This window comes from Phalangium opilio, unplaced genomic scaffold (assembly GCF_054372755.1).
Source record: "Phalangium opilio isolate 3A_F unplaced genomic scaffold, DU_Popi_V2 ptg000209l_1, whole genome shotgun sequence".
NCBI lineage: Eukaryota > Metazoa > Arthropoda > Arachnida > Opiliones > Phalangiidae > Phalangium > Phalangium opilio.
Window position 1 is genome coordinate 5,461,593 of NW_028324217.1, and position 15,695 is coordinate 5,477,287.

At 37.6% G+C, this 15,695-nt stretch overlaps 1 protein-coding gene across 4 annotated transcripts in view; it reads left to right on the plus strand.

Annotated features, from left to right (window-relative positions):
• The first annotated feature begins 60 nt into the window (after positions 1 to 60).
• The window catches only part of step (cytohesin steppke), a 45,214-nt gene continuing 29,579 nt past the window's right edge, over positions 61 to 15,695 (plus strand). For 2 of the 4 annotated variants that reach the window (XR_016375430.1, XM_089855174.1), the window contains exon 1: positions 4,323 to 4,468. Coding sequence is in view for 3 of the 4 variants with exons in the window: in XM_089855174.1 (XP_089711300.1) it covers positions 4,357 to 4,468 (112 nt within the window). In the remaining variant the exon portion in view is untranslated. Of the gene's footprint in view, positions 582 to 4,322; positions 4,469 to 15,695 lie in introns of those variants that run through there. The other 2 variants (XM_089855176.1, XM_089855173.1) reach the window with 2 other exon arrangements.

The window sequence follows — 15,695 nt, forward strand, 5'->3', positions numbered from 1 at the left end:
TAACACACGACAAGTCAAGTCGGCAGTCTTTAAACACGCGTCATACACGCACAATTCTAGTGTCCGGTGATTGGTTCACTGTTCAGTTTAGACTTTTGTCAGTGGTTCCACTTGCCAGTATTCGGGTGCAGCCCTGAGAATATTTGAATATGGATAATGTTTATAAAAGATAACGAAGAAATTTGTTTGTATCGGTATTTAATAACCTAATGGTACTGAATAAATCAGTTTAATTGTAATCTGAGCAAAAGATACAATCATAACAGTGAAAAGTGAAAAATAGCCAAGGCTTCGATGAATATGTAATCAGTCTTGTGACTCTTGTCATACATTCGTCTAAATTATTAGTCATTGCTTAGAATCTTCCATAAATTATGTGAACTTTTTGGAGTATTATTGACCCCTGTGGTGTTAAAATATCTAAATGACTATGGGCCGTTACGAAGCAGTTTGGATTGTGTTACCAGCTACTGTTACAAAAATCACCTTTGACTTGTGAAAATTTCAAGTGAACAATTCAAGGATTATGAGTGTTACCGCTGCTATGCAAAATCATGATCCTAGCGTTTTTGCCAGATCAGGTAAGATTATCATTTGTTAATCTGCTATGTTTGAATTATTGGGGTATTTTAAAGGTACCAATGTAGTGGTACACATAAACACCAAAAATTGGTTTGTTACCAATGGTTGTGCAATAGTAGATAGATCTTTAAATTACTGCCACTGTTTTACAGTATATTGATGCTAAGTGAAGTTAAAAAAATTCAATCTTGGGTTTTGTACTTATTTTACACCCCATTTTATTATTAAGTCTTTTGCCAAAGAGCACTTATCACTGACATTTTTAGTGATAAAGAGTAATTAAAGGAATTGAGGATAAGAGTAATCTTAACCCTTTTAACATAATTAAACATAAAATATAAAGTGTTTTACTTAATTTAAAAAAAACGATCATAAATGGATGTAGAGTATCAGTGAGGTATCGCCACCTACTGGTGTAAACCAGCAACATTACTTCCCCTATCCTCTTTGGTAAAGGTGATATATGGGCAATATATTATCCGCGGAATGATTAGTTATTTACCTTTTAATTGCATAGAAAGTTCCTCTCTAAGTTTTAATCCATTTAAGATAAATTAAATTTATCATACTAATTTCGTGAAGACTTCAGTTTACAATCTTTAATGGAAAAGTTTAGGGAACATAACATTATACCTTAAAAGATCGGCCTTTTTCTAAATATAAAAGGAAAAAATATTAAAAAAATAAATTATCTCTTATTACAAAAGAATTAGCATCTAATTAGTTTTAAGAAACGTGGACTACTGCGCCGCCAAGGGGGGGGGGTGAAAGGAGGCCGAGCTATTTCGCCTCCCCTCAATCGGAAAATATGACTAATTTTCGTCATTCGCGTCGAGCTGACGTGAGTTTTCAAGAACCAATGAGTTGCTGGCTGGTTGTAATTTAGAGGCGGGGATTAACTCCGGACCCTATACGTTTGGAAATTGGTCTGGAGATAAAGCTAGAAATGTGGCCAATTTGTACCTTCTCCCTAATATACTAGATATCACTTCTTGGTATTGAAAATATACAACAGTATCTAAGCCAGAATAGTCTGCTACCACGGATTTTCTCGTGACGTCACACCCTCCTATCTCTTACCTCGGTTTTGGCGACCATATTGGAAGTCGTCAGCTTAAGCCATACAATTTAGACCCCCAATATTGACGTCACGTTCCCGTAGCTCCTCCCTTCTCAGTACCACTCTATAGCATAAAATATGAGCATTTTTGGTTCTTTATTTTCCTATAAAAATACATGTAATTTTTTCTCCTATAAAATCCTATAATTCCTGAATAAAATTCACATTTTCCTGTAATGAACTTAAATTTTTGGCTGCGCTCTCTGCTTAACCCATAAACATTATTATACACCTATTCACCTACCTTCATATGCATGCATGACATGTGCAGCGTAATGACGTAACGCAACAATACATAACATACTGAAAGTGCAGATGGAGAGAACACGATAGGACCTGGGCTGGCTCTAAAATAGGGGGGATAGTTAATAATATCAAAATGCCTTAGGGGTATCACATAAGAATCGGACGGCAGCTGGTGCTGTTGGGTCGGGAAACGCGGGGTTAGGTAGGTAGTTAGTTTGGCGCGCTTTGCAATCTGCATGACCGGAAGTTTTCTTTGACGGGGTAACCCCATAGGATAGGATAGAAGTCTAGGTGCAGAGTGAGAGTGGGAGAATTTAACTTTCGTCGCATCTATCATAAGATATCTTCCATAAGTTTGTTAATCTCTGGTAACTAGAAACTGGAGCTTGTAATTTTGAAGTGATTGAAGTAGGGTCTTAGATTCAGGGTAAAGCGACATACGCCTGGTGAGTGAGGTGGCGCTGCTGTCAAATTTGGGATTAGTAAGTTCAGACTAAATAGGACCTAGATGGAACTTGGTCCTGCAAAATTAACCATTGAGTGTAGTTACCGTTACAAAGTACTGTTGAAGTAGGTCATAGATTCAGGGTAAAGCGACATACGCCTGGTGAGTGGGGCGCTGCTGTCAAATTTGGGCTTAGTAAGTTCAGACTAAATAGGACCTAGATGGAACTTGGTCCTGCAAAATTAACCACAGAGTCTAGTTACCGTTACAAAGTGATTGAAGTAGGTATGGATTCAGGGTAAAGCGACATACTACTGGTGAGGCGATGCTGTCAAATTTGGGCTTAGTAATGCACAGACTAAATAGGACCTAGATGGAACTTGGTCGTGCATAATTAACCACAGAGTGTAGTTACCGTTACAAAGTGATTGAAGTAGGTCATAGATTCAGGGTAAAGCGACATACGCCTGGTGAGTAGGGCGCTGCTGTCAAATTTGGGTAACTTAGTAAGTTCAGACTAAATAAGACCTAGATGGAACTTGGTCCTGCAAAATTAATTAACCACCACCGAGTGTATTATAGGACTTCAATTGACTCGCTTAATTGTCGTTCTCCTTCTCGAACTAGTTATCTCGAGTACTGTAAGTCCATCTCAGTAGCATTACGAACTTGTATAGGTAGTGCCATTCATACTTAGGGGAAGAACGTATCTTATAAACTTATGGTTGCATCTATTGAAACTAGAAAGGGGATGTGATGAGATGAACGTTTATACGTTCGTATCTCAAGCGTGGTGGACTCTTCTACCGACTAATAAAGAAGCTCCTTCGTGACGCGCTGTTGTTACAGGCTGCTAGTCCGTCCCTTTAACGGATATTTAAAATTTTTATGCCTATTTTCCTTCCCCCTTTTTTTCTTTTAACTTAAATTTAATGGCGAATGATTACGCTCTATTGTTTCGCGTCTGTTAAACCTTAATAGTGACAGCTTGCAACGAAAGCGGTGTTGTGTTGTGTTGGTTGGTGGCGTGACGCTATCATCCGTTATTGAAGTGTTTCTTTTTTACGTAGAAACGTAATGTCGCGTCATATATGCCCGGAATACAGTTCGTGTTATCAGTTAAGGCACCACGCGTCTAAATCGTTGATGTGAAGATATTTATTGAATTATCTTCTGTAGTTGAAGTTCTAACTCGTTGATGTGAAGATATTTATTGAATTATCTTCTGTAGTTCAAGATAACTCGTTTATGTGACGCTATTTATTGAATTATCTTCTGTAGTTCAAGATAACTCGTTTATGTGACGCTATTTATTGAATTATCTTCTGTAGTTCAAGTTCTAACTCGTTTGTGTGACGCTATTTAGTGAACTTGCTTCTGTAGTTGAAGTTCTAACTCGTTGATGTGACGCTATTTATTGAACTATCTTCTGTAGTTGAAGTTCAATTTCGTTGATGTGACGCTACTTATTTAACTATCCTTAGTTGAAGTGTAACGTTTGCAATGTCTCTCTCAATTTGAAAAACAGTTTGTGATAAAGCAAATTTGTGACAACTTGCGTCTAACTTAAGTTGTAGTTGGTGTTACACTATTTTATTAATTTATTGAACTGAACTGTGACAACTGTCTTCGTTCGTTGAAGTGTAACGTGGTGATCATAAATTTCTTCGTATTTGCCAAAATACAATTGAATTCAACTGTTGTTTTAATTTTTACGTGAAACGGTGTTCGGGAATTGCCAGTTACGTAGTATTTTAGGCAGTAGTGTAGTGACAACAGAACAGAACAGGGCAGGTGCAGTTTTTTACGGAGCTCGTAGATTTAGTTGTTAGTGTATAGAAAAGAAGGATTGTGGCGGCAGATTTCCTTCGGTTGACGGGGGTGGCTTAGTCAGTTTATTTATAGTAGAATAGCTTAGGGATTTCACTGAGAGCAAATACCGTATACTGTACAGTTGAGGTGGATGAGAGGAGAAGTTGATTTTTGTGCGGTGATGGTGAATTCGAGTTCGGTTGATATTGTGCGTGAAGAAGTTCAATGGAAAGACGGTAATATGGTTACGTTGGAAGTTAAATGTAAGTTAGTTTTTTTTTATTTATGTCATGAGGTCAATTTGAGATGTGTCGGTCGGTATTTCAGCGGTTGTAACTTACCGGTAATTTAATAAGTACCCATGTAAATTACTTATTTTTATCATGCCGTAATTTTACAATGATAAATTACCAAATAGTTTCCAAATTTTTGACGCTCTGAGACAAAACCTTTTTGAGTAAAACTTAAGTGCGCTAGACGGCCAGAGATTATAAAAATTAGCATATTTTACTTTAGAGTTCATTAAGTCAATTTGAGATGCGAGTCAATGGTAATTTACCGTCCGTAAGTTACCGATAATTTAACAAGTACCACCGTAATTTAACCGATTTATATCATACCGTAATTTTACAATGATAAATTACTAAACGGTATTCAAAATTTTGCGCTGAAACTAAAAACTATTTTATGTACAACGAAGTGTGCTAGAAAATGTAAAAATTAGCCAATTTTACTTGAGATTTCACCAGGTCAATTTGAGATGCGAGTCGATGGTAATTTATCGTCCGTAACTTACCGATAATTTAACAAGTACCGCCGTAATTTACCGATTTATATTATACCGTAATTTTACCATGGTAATTTACTCTTAAACCACTTTTGAAATAAGATATAGTGAAGTTTTAAAATATCAAAAATTATTCGAAATTACTTAACCTCACGGCAATTTAGGTACTATTTTCAAAATTGGAAGACAGTGAAAGTAAATGGGTACTATTTTCAAAATTGCAAGCCAGTGAAAGTAAAGAAAATCATTGAAAATGAAAGTGAAATAATTTTACGAGTCAGAAATCATGCATTGAAGTATTTTTCCAAGTCAAGGTTTTGTTTGTTCTATTACGAATGGTTTTGCATTGAGAATGAGATTCGTCCGCGAAATGTGTGTTCTATTTGGGGCGTTACCGTGAACTTGACAGAAAAATAACTGGGTGGGGAAATACCCTTAAAAAGTGTCCCTGTAATCGAAATATTGATTGCCCGACATTTGGCTGGCTATTTAAATCGCGGAATATAACCCTTGAAATACTTTCTTTTTTATGTAATTCGATAATGGAGACTTTGGTTCCGGTACCATGCGAGTGAACTAAATTATGATACTCTTCTATATCGATTTATATAATCAAATGTTAGATTTATTGATTGCGGATATAGACAGTTAAAAATATCTTTGATACCAGGAACAAATACAGTGTTGCCAAGCCGTTGGTGGGTCAAGAGATTTCAGAGGGAAAGATAGTGGCTAGCAGTTAAGTTTCACTTGGTATTTGAACAACTTGACTCACAACACTGCATTGAAGTTGAAGCTGAGATTTATTGATTAGGGATATAGACAGTTAAAAATATCTTTGATACCAGGAACAAATACAGTGTTGCAAGGCCATTGGTGGGTCAAGATATTTCAGAGCGAAAGATAGTGGCTAGCAGTTCAGTTTCACTCAGTATTTGAACAACTTGACTCACAACACTGCATTGAAATTGAAGCTGAGATGGGGGAAGGAATTTTCTGTAGCCAATATAGTGAAAACTGTGTATAGGTATAGGATCTTGGCATTACTACGTCATGCTAAGTCATGCTAGCTTCCATTAGTGTTAAAAACCAGACCAATAGGATGAGCTGAAATACCTTTCATTCTGTTAAAAAGAAAAACACCACCGTAATGGCGCTGCGGGTGGATCCAATTAGCCCGAAATGGCAAGTTTGTAACGACCCAGTGAAAAGAAATTCTAAATTTAATATTCAAAGTTATAAGATGTTAAAAGGGTTCTCTAAACCTATGCTAAAACAAAACGGGTTTCCATTTTCCAATGTTGTAAGAAAATAATAATTACGTTCTTGTAACCCACTATATTTTGCGTCTAATACCTTATTTGGAGTTAATTTCTCTAACTCATTAATGAACAAATTTTTTTAAGAAGTCCTAGTAATTTTATTCGCTTCATATATGTTTATCTCGTACGGTTGCCCCTGGCAACGATTACCCGATCAATTTTTTATCTCTAGCGGGTACCCCGTTATTATTAATCGAGTTTTATAAAATTAATGTCCTTAATTAAGTCACCATCATTCGGGCAGCGCCCCCGCACCATCATTTTATGACCCCCTATATAAGCTTGAAAATGTGGGCGGAGTACTATGTGGGCTATTGGCTGATGGAGCTTTTTGACAAGGCACTTACTTGCTCTGCCCTCATAATTTTTCATATTTTTCTCCATTAATGGATTCGTTAAAGTTCCCTTCATTATAAATTGGATGATCGTTTTTGTAAGGGTTATTTTTAAAAATAGGGGTTTTACAGGGTTTTAGTTGAAGATGGGAGTTGGTAGTGATTGCTAAGATATGTTTTACGTTAAATATTCTTAAAATTGCCTTACTTAAAGGGCTATATAGATACACCTGGCTAGAGTTTTGTCAGGGATGTATTTAATTTTAGAAGTAGGAATGGAGAACGGTCAGTATCGTAATATGCTACAGACTTACAGTTCGAGCTAGTTCTAGAACGACGGAAGCGAGAATTGAAGTCCTACACTTTAATTTTGCAGGACTTCCATCTAGGTCCTATTTAGTCTTCACTAAGCCTTTGTCAGCGCCTCCTCACCAGGCGTCGCTTTACAAGAATCTATGACGTAGATAAATATCAGGGAAAAGTCATGGAATTATTTTATTCTTACACATATTTCGTGGCAACCCTATTAAATCATTATTTCCCTTTAAAATTAACTATTTAATTTATTTCATCACAATAATTAAAAAATTTCAATGAAATCAAATATTTCAGCTACTTGTAAATTAACAATATTCCAATATTCACTTCCGATTTCTTAACAAATTTCACGTTGAAAAGATTAAATCAATTGATGCAATTATTGGGGTTTAACCATTTCTTTTAATGGTTAAAAGTTTGGGGGTGGGAAATTCGACATAAGGGCGCCTTGATTATTACTAAATATTTTTGGCGGCCTTTAATTAAACAAAACGTTTATTTATTCGAGGAACAATAATTTATCTGGGAAAAACATCCGCGTCCAATTCCGTTTTGTTCTTCTGTCTCATCGACAATTATCTAACTTCCCGACACGCGTTTTGCTTCCGTTGTGGGTTTTTCCGTTGAACTCGGCAATGACGTTTCGTCAAAACTAATATTAAGTGTCCGAGACCTCGTTATAGTTAACAAGTGTGTCATCATTTTATAATCTAATGAAGAAATTGAGCTCGAGGTTAAGTTGTATATTTGAACATATTTAAAAAGCACGTGCTGTAAACATGACAAGAGTAAATCAAGACCAAGGAGTGAGAAACTTGGGTGTAATTGAGAGTGGCTGGGAAGATTCTATGGGTCGAGTTTGGTTTCAAGCTTAACATGGTCGAATTTATTTCTCTCTTTATTCCGAACCTGCTCGTCTATTGATTGCGCCTACTGTGGAAGGCGAATAAGAATAGGAGTCGGGGGCGGGTGGGTAAAAGTTATTTGAAATACGTCAGAGACACGTGACCGAGAAGAGGCGTGGCTAAATGAAACTTAGTTCGATTTATTTCGAAAGCTAGCATGCACTTCAAGGACTATGTGTCCAGTCCCACTGCATTTGGAGTATTTGCATCTTGGTCGTCACGTGGGTGCCTGTGACGTATTTCAAACAATTTTTATCCACCCGCCGCTGCCTTCTTTGGAGACCCTTTAACCTCCCTCAGTGATTAGCTCTTTCTGCTATTTTCTATTTGCCCTTGTAATTAGTACTTACAGCTCCAGCTAGTTCAAGGATTGAAGCCTTACACTCGGTGGTTAATTTTGCAGTCAATCTTCTCCTATTTAGTCAGTACTAAGCCTTTGACAGCGCCTCACCAGGCGTACATCGCTTTACCCTCAATTTATGACCTACTTCAATCACTTCAAAATTATAAGCTCCAGTTTGTAACCAGTGACAAACTTATGGAAGGAACATATCCTATGAAACCTTTAATAGCTAGCATTGCTCGACTGCATTTATAAAGAAATATAGTCATTTAATACCACTATAGATGGCACGATCAAATATACCCTCTTAATGATGTAAATGAAAACAACGGGAAAAATATACGGGAACATTTCCCTAGCATCCTTTGAGAAGAAACACTATACGGAATTTCGTGCCTTGGGGCTATTATGTTTTCCATTATGACAGATCGTCTGACAAGTAATTAGTGACCTCTTCCTTGGCAGAGGGGTCGTTCAAAACCTTACTTCAGTTTCTTTTATTCTTGTATGTGATCTCGTGGTTAGTTGGTTTGAACTGATCCCTCAGGGCACTGATGGATCGTAAGATTGCTAGTTGCCCCCTTACCGGAAACGGAAAATGAGTTTCCGGTCTGTGTTTTCAATGACTCCATGGTGGCACTGCAGCCAGTGTTTGTACTGTGGGCTGTGGGTGGTGGTATGCCAACTTGGGACTGTTGGGTGAGAGAGAGACTTAATGAAATGAGAAATAAAGTTTTTAATATTTCGCGCGTGACTGGATTAAATACCTCAGTGGCTATCTCATCTGGCCAGTGTTAGGCCAATGTTGTTTGAAAAGTATTTGAAATGATTATTATGATTTACAGGATGCGCCTTTTTGGAATGGTGTTCCGGTTGTAGTGCGTGTAATTGTAGCCAAGGTTAATCTTGGAGTTGTGGATTAATTGGGGGATATCCGTAGCTCCATGTTTAAAAATCCCAGCATGCTTTTCGTGGTTAGGCATTATCAGTGGAAATATTTTACTAAAAGGCACGTGTAAATTAAAGTTCTTATAGCTATACCAGGGATAGATTTAATTTTAGAAGTAGGAATGGAGAACGGTTAGTATTTACTTCAGTTATTCTGACTCATAGCCTAGTATAGAGCCCCTCCTTCCAACACGTAACGAAAAGTTTAGATTATCTTATTGGCTCACTTAAACTACGTTTTGATGACGTTGCTGACGGGGACGGCGAAAAATAATGATGACGTAATTCCGTTTTACCTCTGTCGCTATGACCCTCCCGCCTCTTCTTTCATACCCCCCGTCCCAGGGAAGGGGGTCCGGGACTATGACGCGCGCCAACATTACTCTGTTCTCCATTCCTACTTCTGAAATTAAATCTATCCCTGGCTATACTTAGTTTTCAGACGAGGAGGAAAATTAATGATAATATTAGCAGGGAGTAAGGAACGTTAGAGGGAGTATTAAAGTGAATAGGCGCGTTCGTTAGATTCGTGGCTAAAATCGTCTCTCTCTGGCGCTGACTCGGGGACTCAACGCGGTGTCCGCGCGCATGCGTCAAATTTAAAAACCGTCGTGCATCTGTTTTTTAACGAGGTATTTTCCTGTTCTCGCCGTTACGGCAAGCCCGGCCGCCGGCGGCTCGAGATGCGCCGCTCGGCCTCAGCCGATGATATCTAACCAAGGCTTAGTGTAGTTTTCGTGTCTAATTTTATTCTCAGAGCTATATTTATGTTGAAATTTAAAGAAAATGTTATAATATTTAGTTGAAGACTTGGTAAATGTCTCAAAAAATTTCGAAACTTGAGCTTTAAAACGTTGAATATTTTATAACGCCTACCGAACGATACCGCAAATTCGCCTTCCGGGCTTCCCGGTTATCTCGACGGCGAGTCGAACAGAGTGAGTGGGGCAACAGTCGATGGAAGCCAGTGTTTCCACTCGAAGGTTAGGATTTTCGCCCATTTTAGGTGCAAAAGTGCTGTTTTTCGCCCCATCTGTAGTAGATTTTCGCCGCAAAAAATCCCGTAATTTTTTTCTCTTTTTATTGGTCCAACCACAGCCCACTCTATAGGGTTAGGCTGCAAACGCTATGTAAAAGCCGGGATCAGAAATTTTCGCTTTTAATTTTCACATCTCATTTAAATTTCAAGAAATATGAAGCAAATTTTTAAAATAAGGGTCAAAAAATGGTGTTCCTCCCATAGACGATCATGTTAAAAGCTGACTCCTTTTATTTTTCGAGCTAAAAAGCCCAAAATTCCTGATACGCGCATTTACATAGGAAAAATTGTTTGAAGGGGCTTTTATAGCGCGATGGAGTTGGCTGTGCTTGAGAGAAACACAAAGCGTAGCCAAGTTGAGCCAAATCGATCACGCTTGTTGCGTCCCATTATAATTTAAGACCGCCAAGCAATGGCACCAATCACTACCACTTAAGTTAGCCTAATCAGACCCTGAGCCCATAGCCTACTAGATATTATAAAAACTGAGCAAAAATGTGTGATGAAAAGAACTGAACCATAAAAAAAATCTAAATAAAGTTTTCGCCGCTTTTTTCGCCGTTTTAAATGGTTTTCGCCGCATTTTCGCCTTTTCGCCGCTTTTCAATATTTTGGTGCTCAGAGACTAGATTTTCGCCGAAAACGGACTTTTTCGCCGCAAAGTGGAAACACTGATGGAAGCTGAAGCTGGCGCTGGCTGCAGAGAGAATTTTTAAATTCTCTCTGCTGGCGGTAGTAAACGACGTCACTCGCGCCTGCGCGTTAGCAAAAATTGAGGAACGGAGATAAAAATTCCTACCCCCCACTTTCTTTACCATTTGCCACTGTATGATCAAAACTCCCTCTAACGTTCCTTACTCCCTGATATTAGCTAACCGATAGCAAAGTGACAATATGTTTAATCATAAGTTCGTAAGATATGTTCCGTGATAAGTTTGTCACTGGTTACAAACTGGAGCTTGTCATGAAGTGATTGAAGTAGGTCATAGATTCAGGGTAAAGCGAAGACGCCTGTCAAAGGCTTAGTAAGTTGAGACTAAATCGGACCTAGATGGAACTTGGTCCTGAAAAATTAACCAACCACCTAGTGTAGGACTTCAATTCTCGCTTCCGTCGTTCTCGAACTAGATCGAGGTGTAAGTCTCTCAGTAGCACTACGAAGTATAGGTAGTGTCATACTTATGAAACATATCACTTATAAACTTATGCTTTAATATAAAAAAACTGTATATAAAACTTGACTGTACATGGGATCAGAACTTTTTATAATGTCGCAGTTCTAAATCGAAGCTTGGCATATTTTTACATGATGATGTTTTTGTTAGGATATGAATGATATTCTTATGTTTTAATGTTGATTGAGTGTCTTACTTGTGGCGTATTTACAGCTTAATGTTGTTGACATTATTCGCGGTTTTTTAAACACTACTGTCGTCAATCACATTAACAGCTGGGCCTCCCCAAAAAACAGGGGGGATTCTTTATCCAAATAGAAAATGGAATTAAAAAGTCTAAAGAGTTGATAGAATTTATTTCGGCTGAATGGGAGTGTTTTTATAGTTATATACCACCATAAGTTTATAAGATGTGTTCCTTCCATAAGTATGAGTGACACTAGCTATACAAGTTCGTAATGCTACTGAGAGACTTACAGTACTCGAGATAACTAGTTCGAGAAGGAGAACGACAATAAAGCGAGTCAATTGAAGTCCTAACTACACTCGGTGGTGGTTAATTAATTTTGCAGGACCAAGTTCCATCTAGGTCCTATTTAGTCTGAACTTACTAAGCCCAAATTTGACAGCAGCGCCTCACCAGGCCTCCCTCGCTTTACCCTGAATCTATGACCTCCCTACTTCAATCACTTCAAAACTACAAGCTCCAGTTTCTAAGTTACCAGTGACAAACTTATGGAAGGGACATATCTTATGAACTTATGATACCATCAGCGCCTAGACTGCGTGAATGTCTCTATTCTGTAGGCTGCTGTGATTTATTATTGTTTTGTTATTCTTAGCTGTTGCTACCATGCAGGGGTCCTTGTTACACAATAAACGCCATATGGAAAGTAATGACAGAAGGACAAGCGTCTGTCTAGTTTATATTAGCGGGACGGAAATTCCATGTGCTAGCCTAGGACTGTCAATTAGATAATCAGATTCGAGTGTGGGTGTCATTGGAATAGAGCTATAGTAATGGCGTATATTATTCTCAATCTCATTTGCAATGGATTTACAGTGTCTCAGCTCTGATCTCTGTTTTCGTAGACTCGAGTCTCACGTCACTGTGAAGTCAATTCTCGCTTGCGTCGTTCTCGAAATAGTTCGAGCTGTAAGTCTAGCATTACCAGATTTGCCACGGTACCTGGAAATCCTGGAAAAGTCAGGGAATTTGAAAAAGGGTGTAAAAAGTCAGGGAATTTGAAAATTGTTGTTAAAGTCAGGGAATTTCCGCTGCATATCGGCTTGAGAAAATGTGTAGTCACGGCCAACTATACGTACCAGCTCAAATACGGGACAATAATAAGGTTCTATAGATCTACATTAACTGTTTCTGATAGTTCCTTACAAAGTTTTATTAACTACTAAATAGTGGTTTCAATTAAAAACTGTCATAAAATTAGCATAATTGTTAATACAAAGCTGATGATAAATAAGGAATTTTTAAAGGCTGTATTCTTACTTTTCTGTTAGTGTAAGTTTGAAAACTGGTCAGGGAAATTGGCTTTAGAAGGTCAGTGAAAACCAGGAAAAGTCAGGGAATTTTGAAAAAAAAAAATCTGTGGCAACCTTATTACAAAGTATATGTAGTGTCATACTTACGGAACATATCTTACTTATTATCGTTACCTTACTTATGATAATATCTATTATAATTCAACGCTAAAATCTTTTACTACTTTCCTGACTTTCTTTGTAACGTTTAACAGATCCCAGGGTGGGTGCTCTTCTGTGTAGTTTGGCTCTCAGTCTCTCTCACCCTTGGAAAAGGTCGAAGAACCGTCCCGTCCCGTCCCGTCTTTGGCGTGACAAAATGCGCCCTCCTCTCTCCCAATCCCCCCCTCTCTCTCTCTCTCTCTCTCTCCGCTGCTGACGTTTCTGACCTTCTTCTTTTTCAATCCCTGACTGGGAATCTCCCGTGTGAAAATATATCTAAGATTATTTCCATATCATGGGCCTCAATTTATTTGATAACATTTTTTTTTTATTCATTTCATTCTCATAGTTTAGTACCGTTTTTCCTTTGTGAACATTTTACGGATTTTTATTAGCTAACCTGTAAAATTTTACCTTTATAAAGACATTTTTATTAGCCATATCGTAATCATTCGTAGTGCTATTAGTTTTATGTGGTCTGTAGTAGTAGATGTTGTTGTAGTAGTAGAAGTGCAAGTTTCGTTCCGTATTTTCAAATAATACTCAGAAACACCTTTAATACTTCAAGCTTTATCTTCACAAAGAAATTTTATTAGCCACATCGTACTCCTTAGTAGTACTATTAGTTTGACGTGGTCTGTAGTAGTAGTAGTTGTTGTTGTTGTAGAAATAGAAGTGCAGGTTTCGTTTGTTATTTTCTAATAATAATCAGATTCAGAATCACCTTAAATACTCGATGCTTTACCTTTTTAAAGGCATTTTTATTAGCTACATCGTATTCATGCGTATGCTATTAGTTTGGCGTAGTCTGTAGTAGTAGTAGTTGTTGTTGCAGTTGTAGTAGTTCTGTCGTTCGTTATTTTCAAATAGTACTCAGAACCGCCTTAAATACATGAAGCTTTGTACAGCGCTTTGATAATAGACCTTTTCGACGTAAAAAAGGGTATAGACAACATTCAGTATCGGTACGTACATTGCCGTTTTTGCGCACTTTCATGATACAAAACGCCTAGAGCGCAGGCGCCAAAAATCTAGATGAAAGGCAAAGTTTTACCACGGTGTTTTTCCCTTTTAGTTATATCGAAATGGTCTATTGGTTCTGTTCCCTTTAAAACTGTATTTTCTATCAATTTATTCTGGTTTAATCGGGTTTCTACTACTGTTTTGAAAAACGTGTATTAATACTCCATGGTTTATTTTATCTTCGGATTTTTCTCATCCATTTACCTCTCTCGCATCACCGTATATTTTCTACGCGCTGTGGGTTGGTGGTAGAGCGTCTGATTCTAAAATCGAGGGTTGTGGGTTCGAATCCCGCTTAGTTGGGGTTAAAATTTCAACTTCTGTAAAAGTACTATTCAAAGAGTCCATCTTTGGATAGACGTCGCTATGAAGGAGAATAAATGTGAGCTTAGGGTGAGGGTGCTTCAAAATTAATTGATTCACTCCTCAATCTAAGCTCAAACAGTTAATTTTTTTTTTTTTTTTTCAGTTTTTTGGTCAGTGTTTTAGAAAACCTAGCAGACGATTTTTCGCTACAAAGTGTACATGAATGTTCCCAACTTCCCATATTCTTATTAAAGTCTTTTCATTGAAATCATTTTAAATTAGATTTTTTTTTTTTTGAAAAACAATTTCTCCGCGAAATTTTAAATTCATACAAATATCTAGCAGACGAATTTTCAATAGAATCTGTGTTAGGATGTTACCGTACCATATTCTTAATAACGTCAATAAATTCGTGCTTATTTACATTGAAATCCTGCATATCCTTTTAAAATAGGTTTCTTTGAATTTTTCCTCTAAATAGATCTACCCCGCGAAGTTTATAAGGGTTTATAAATAAATCAGAGTTGTTTGCGGGAGCCCAATTGATTATAGGGTCAGTATGCATAACTTTGGACACTTTTTGCATAACCTTGAATAACTTCCGTTGCTTATAGGGTCAGTATGCATAACTTTGGACACTTTTTGCATAACCTTGAATAACTTCCGTTGCTTATATGTTAGACTCAAAATTAAAAAAGCAATGGAGAGAAGCATTCTTAAGACACATTCTCACAAGTTTTCAACTTTTAAAATGGAATACATTTTTCACAAAGTAGAGTTCCCCAAAGGCCGAATTCGTGCTCAACTTTGGACACTTCTATGTAACTTTGGACGCCCCCTTCCTAACTTTGGACACCCCTTCCTAACTTTGGACAGCGAAAAAAGGGTGACTTGGGGACGCATTAGGCGAATCACAATTGTTAAATAAAACTTCGCAGTCTTCGAATTGAAATTGGCGCCAATTTGTAGTTCTATTGTAGCGCTACGTAACGGTTTTGAGAGATCCGATCCGAATCGAACCGCGGAGAGAATCGCGCCGTCTGCTCTAGCCTTTAATTTTGGCGCGCTGTTTGCCGCGTAACAATTTTAACAAACTGAGGACTTTTTTTCTTTTTTTTTTGTTCCGTGTTTATTGACGTGTCCCTTATTGTTTTAAATTCTAAAAAAGGCTAATATCGCGAGTTAATTAGTGTTAACAAACGGAGAAATCGGCCAGCATGAAAGTGTCCAAAGTTAGAAATTTGCCCAGGTGTTTTTAAAGCTGAATATTTCGTCGAATTTCCCGCGT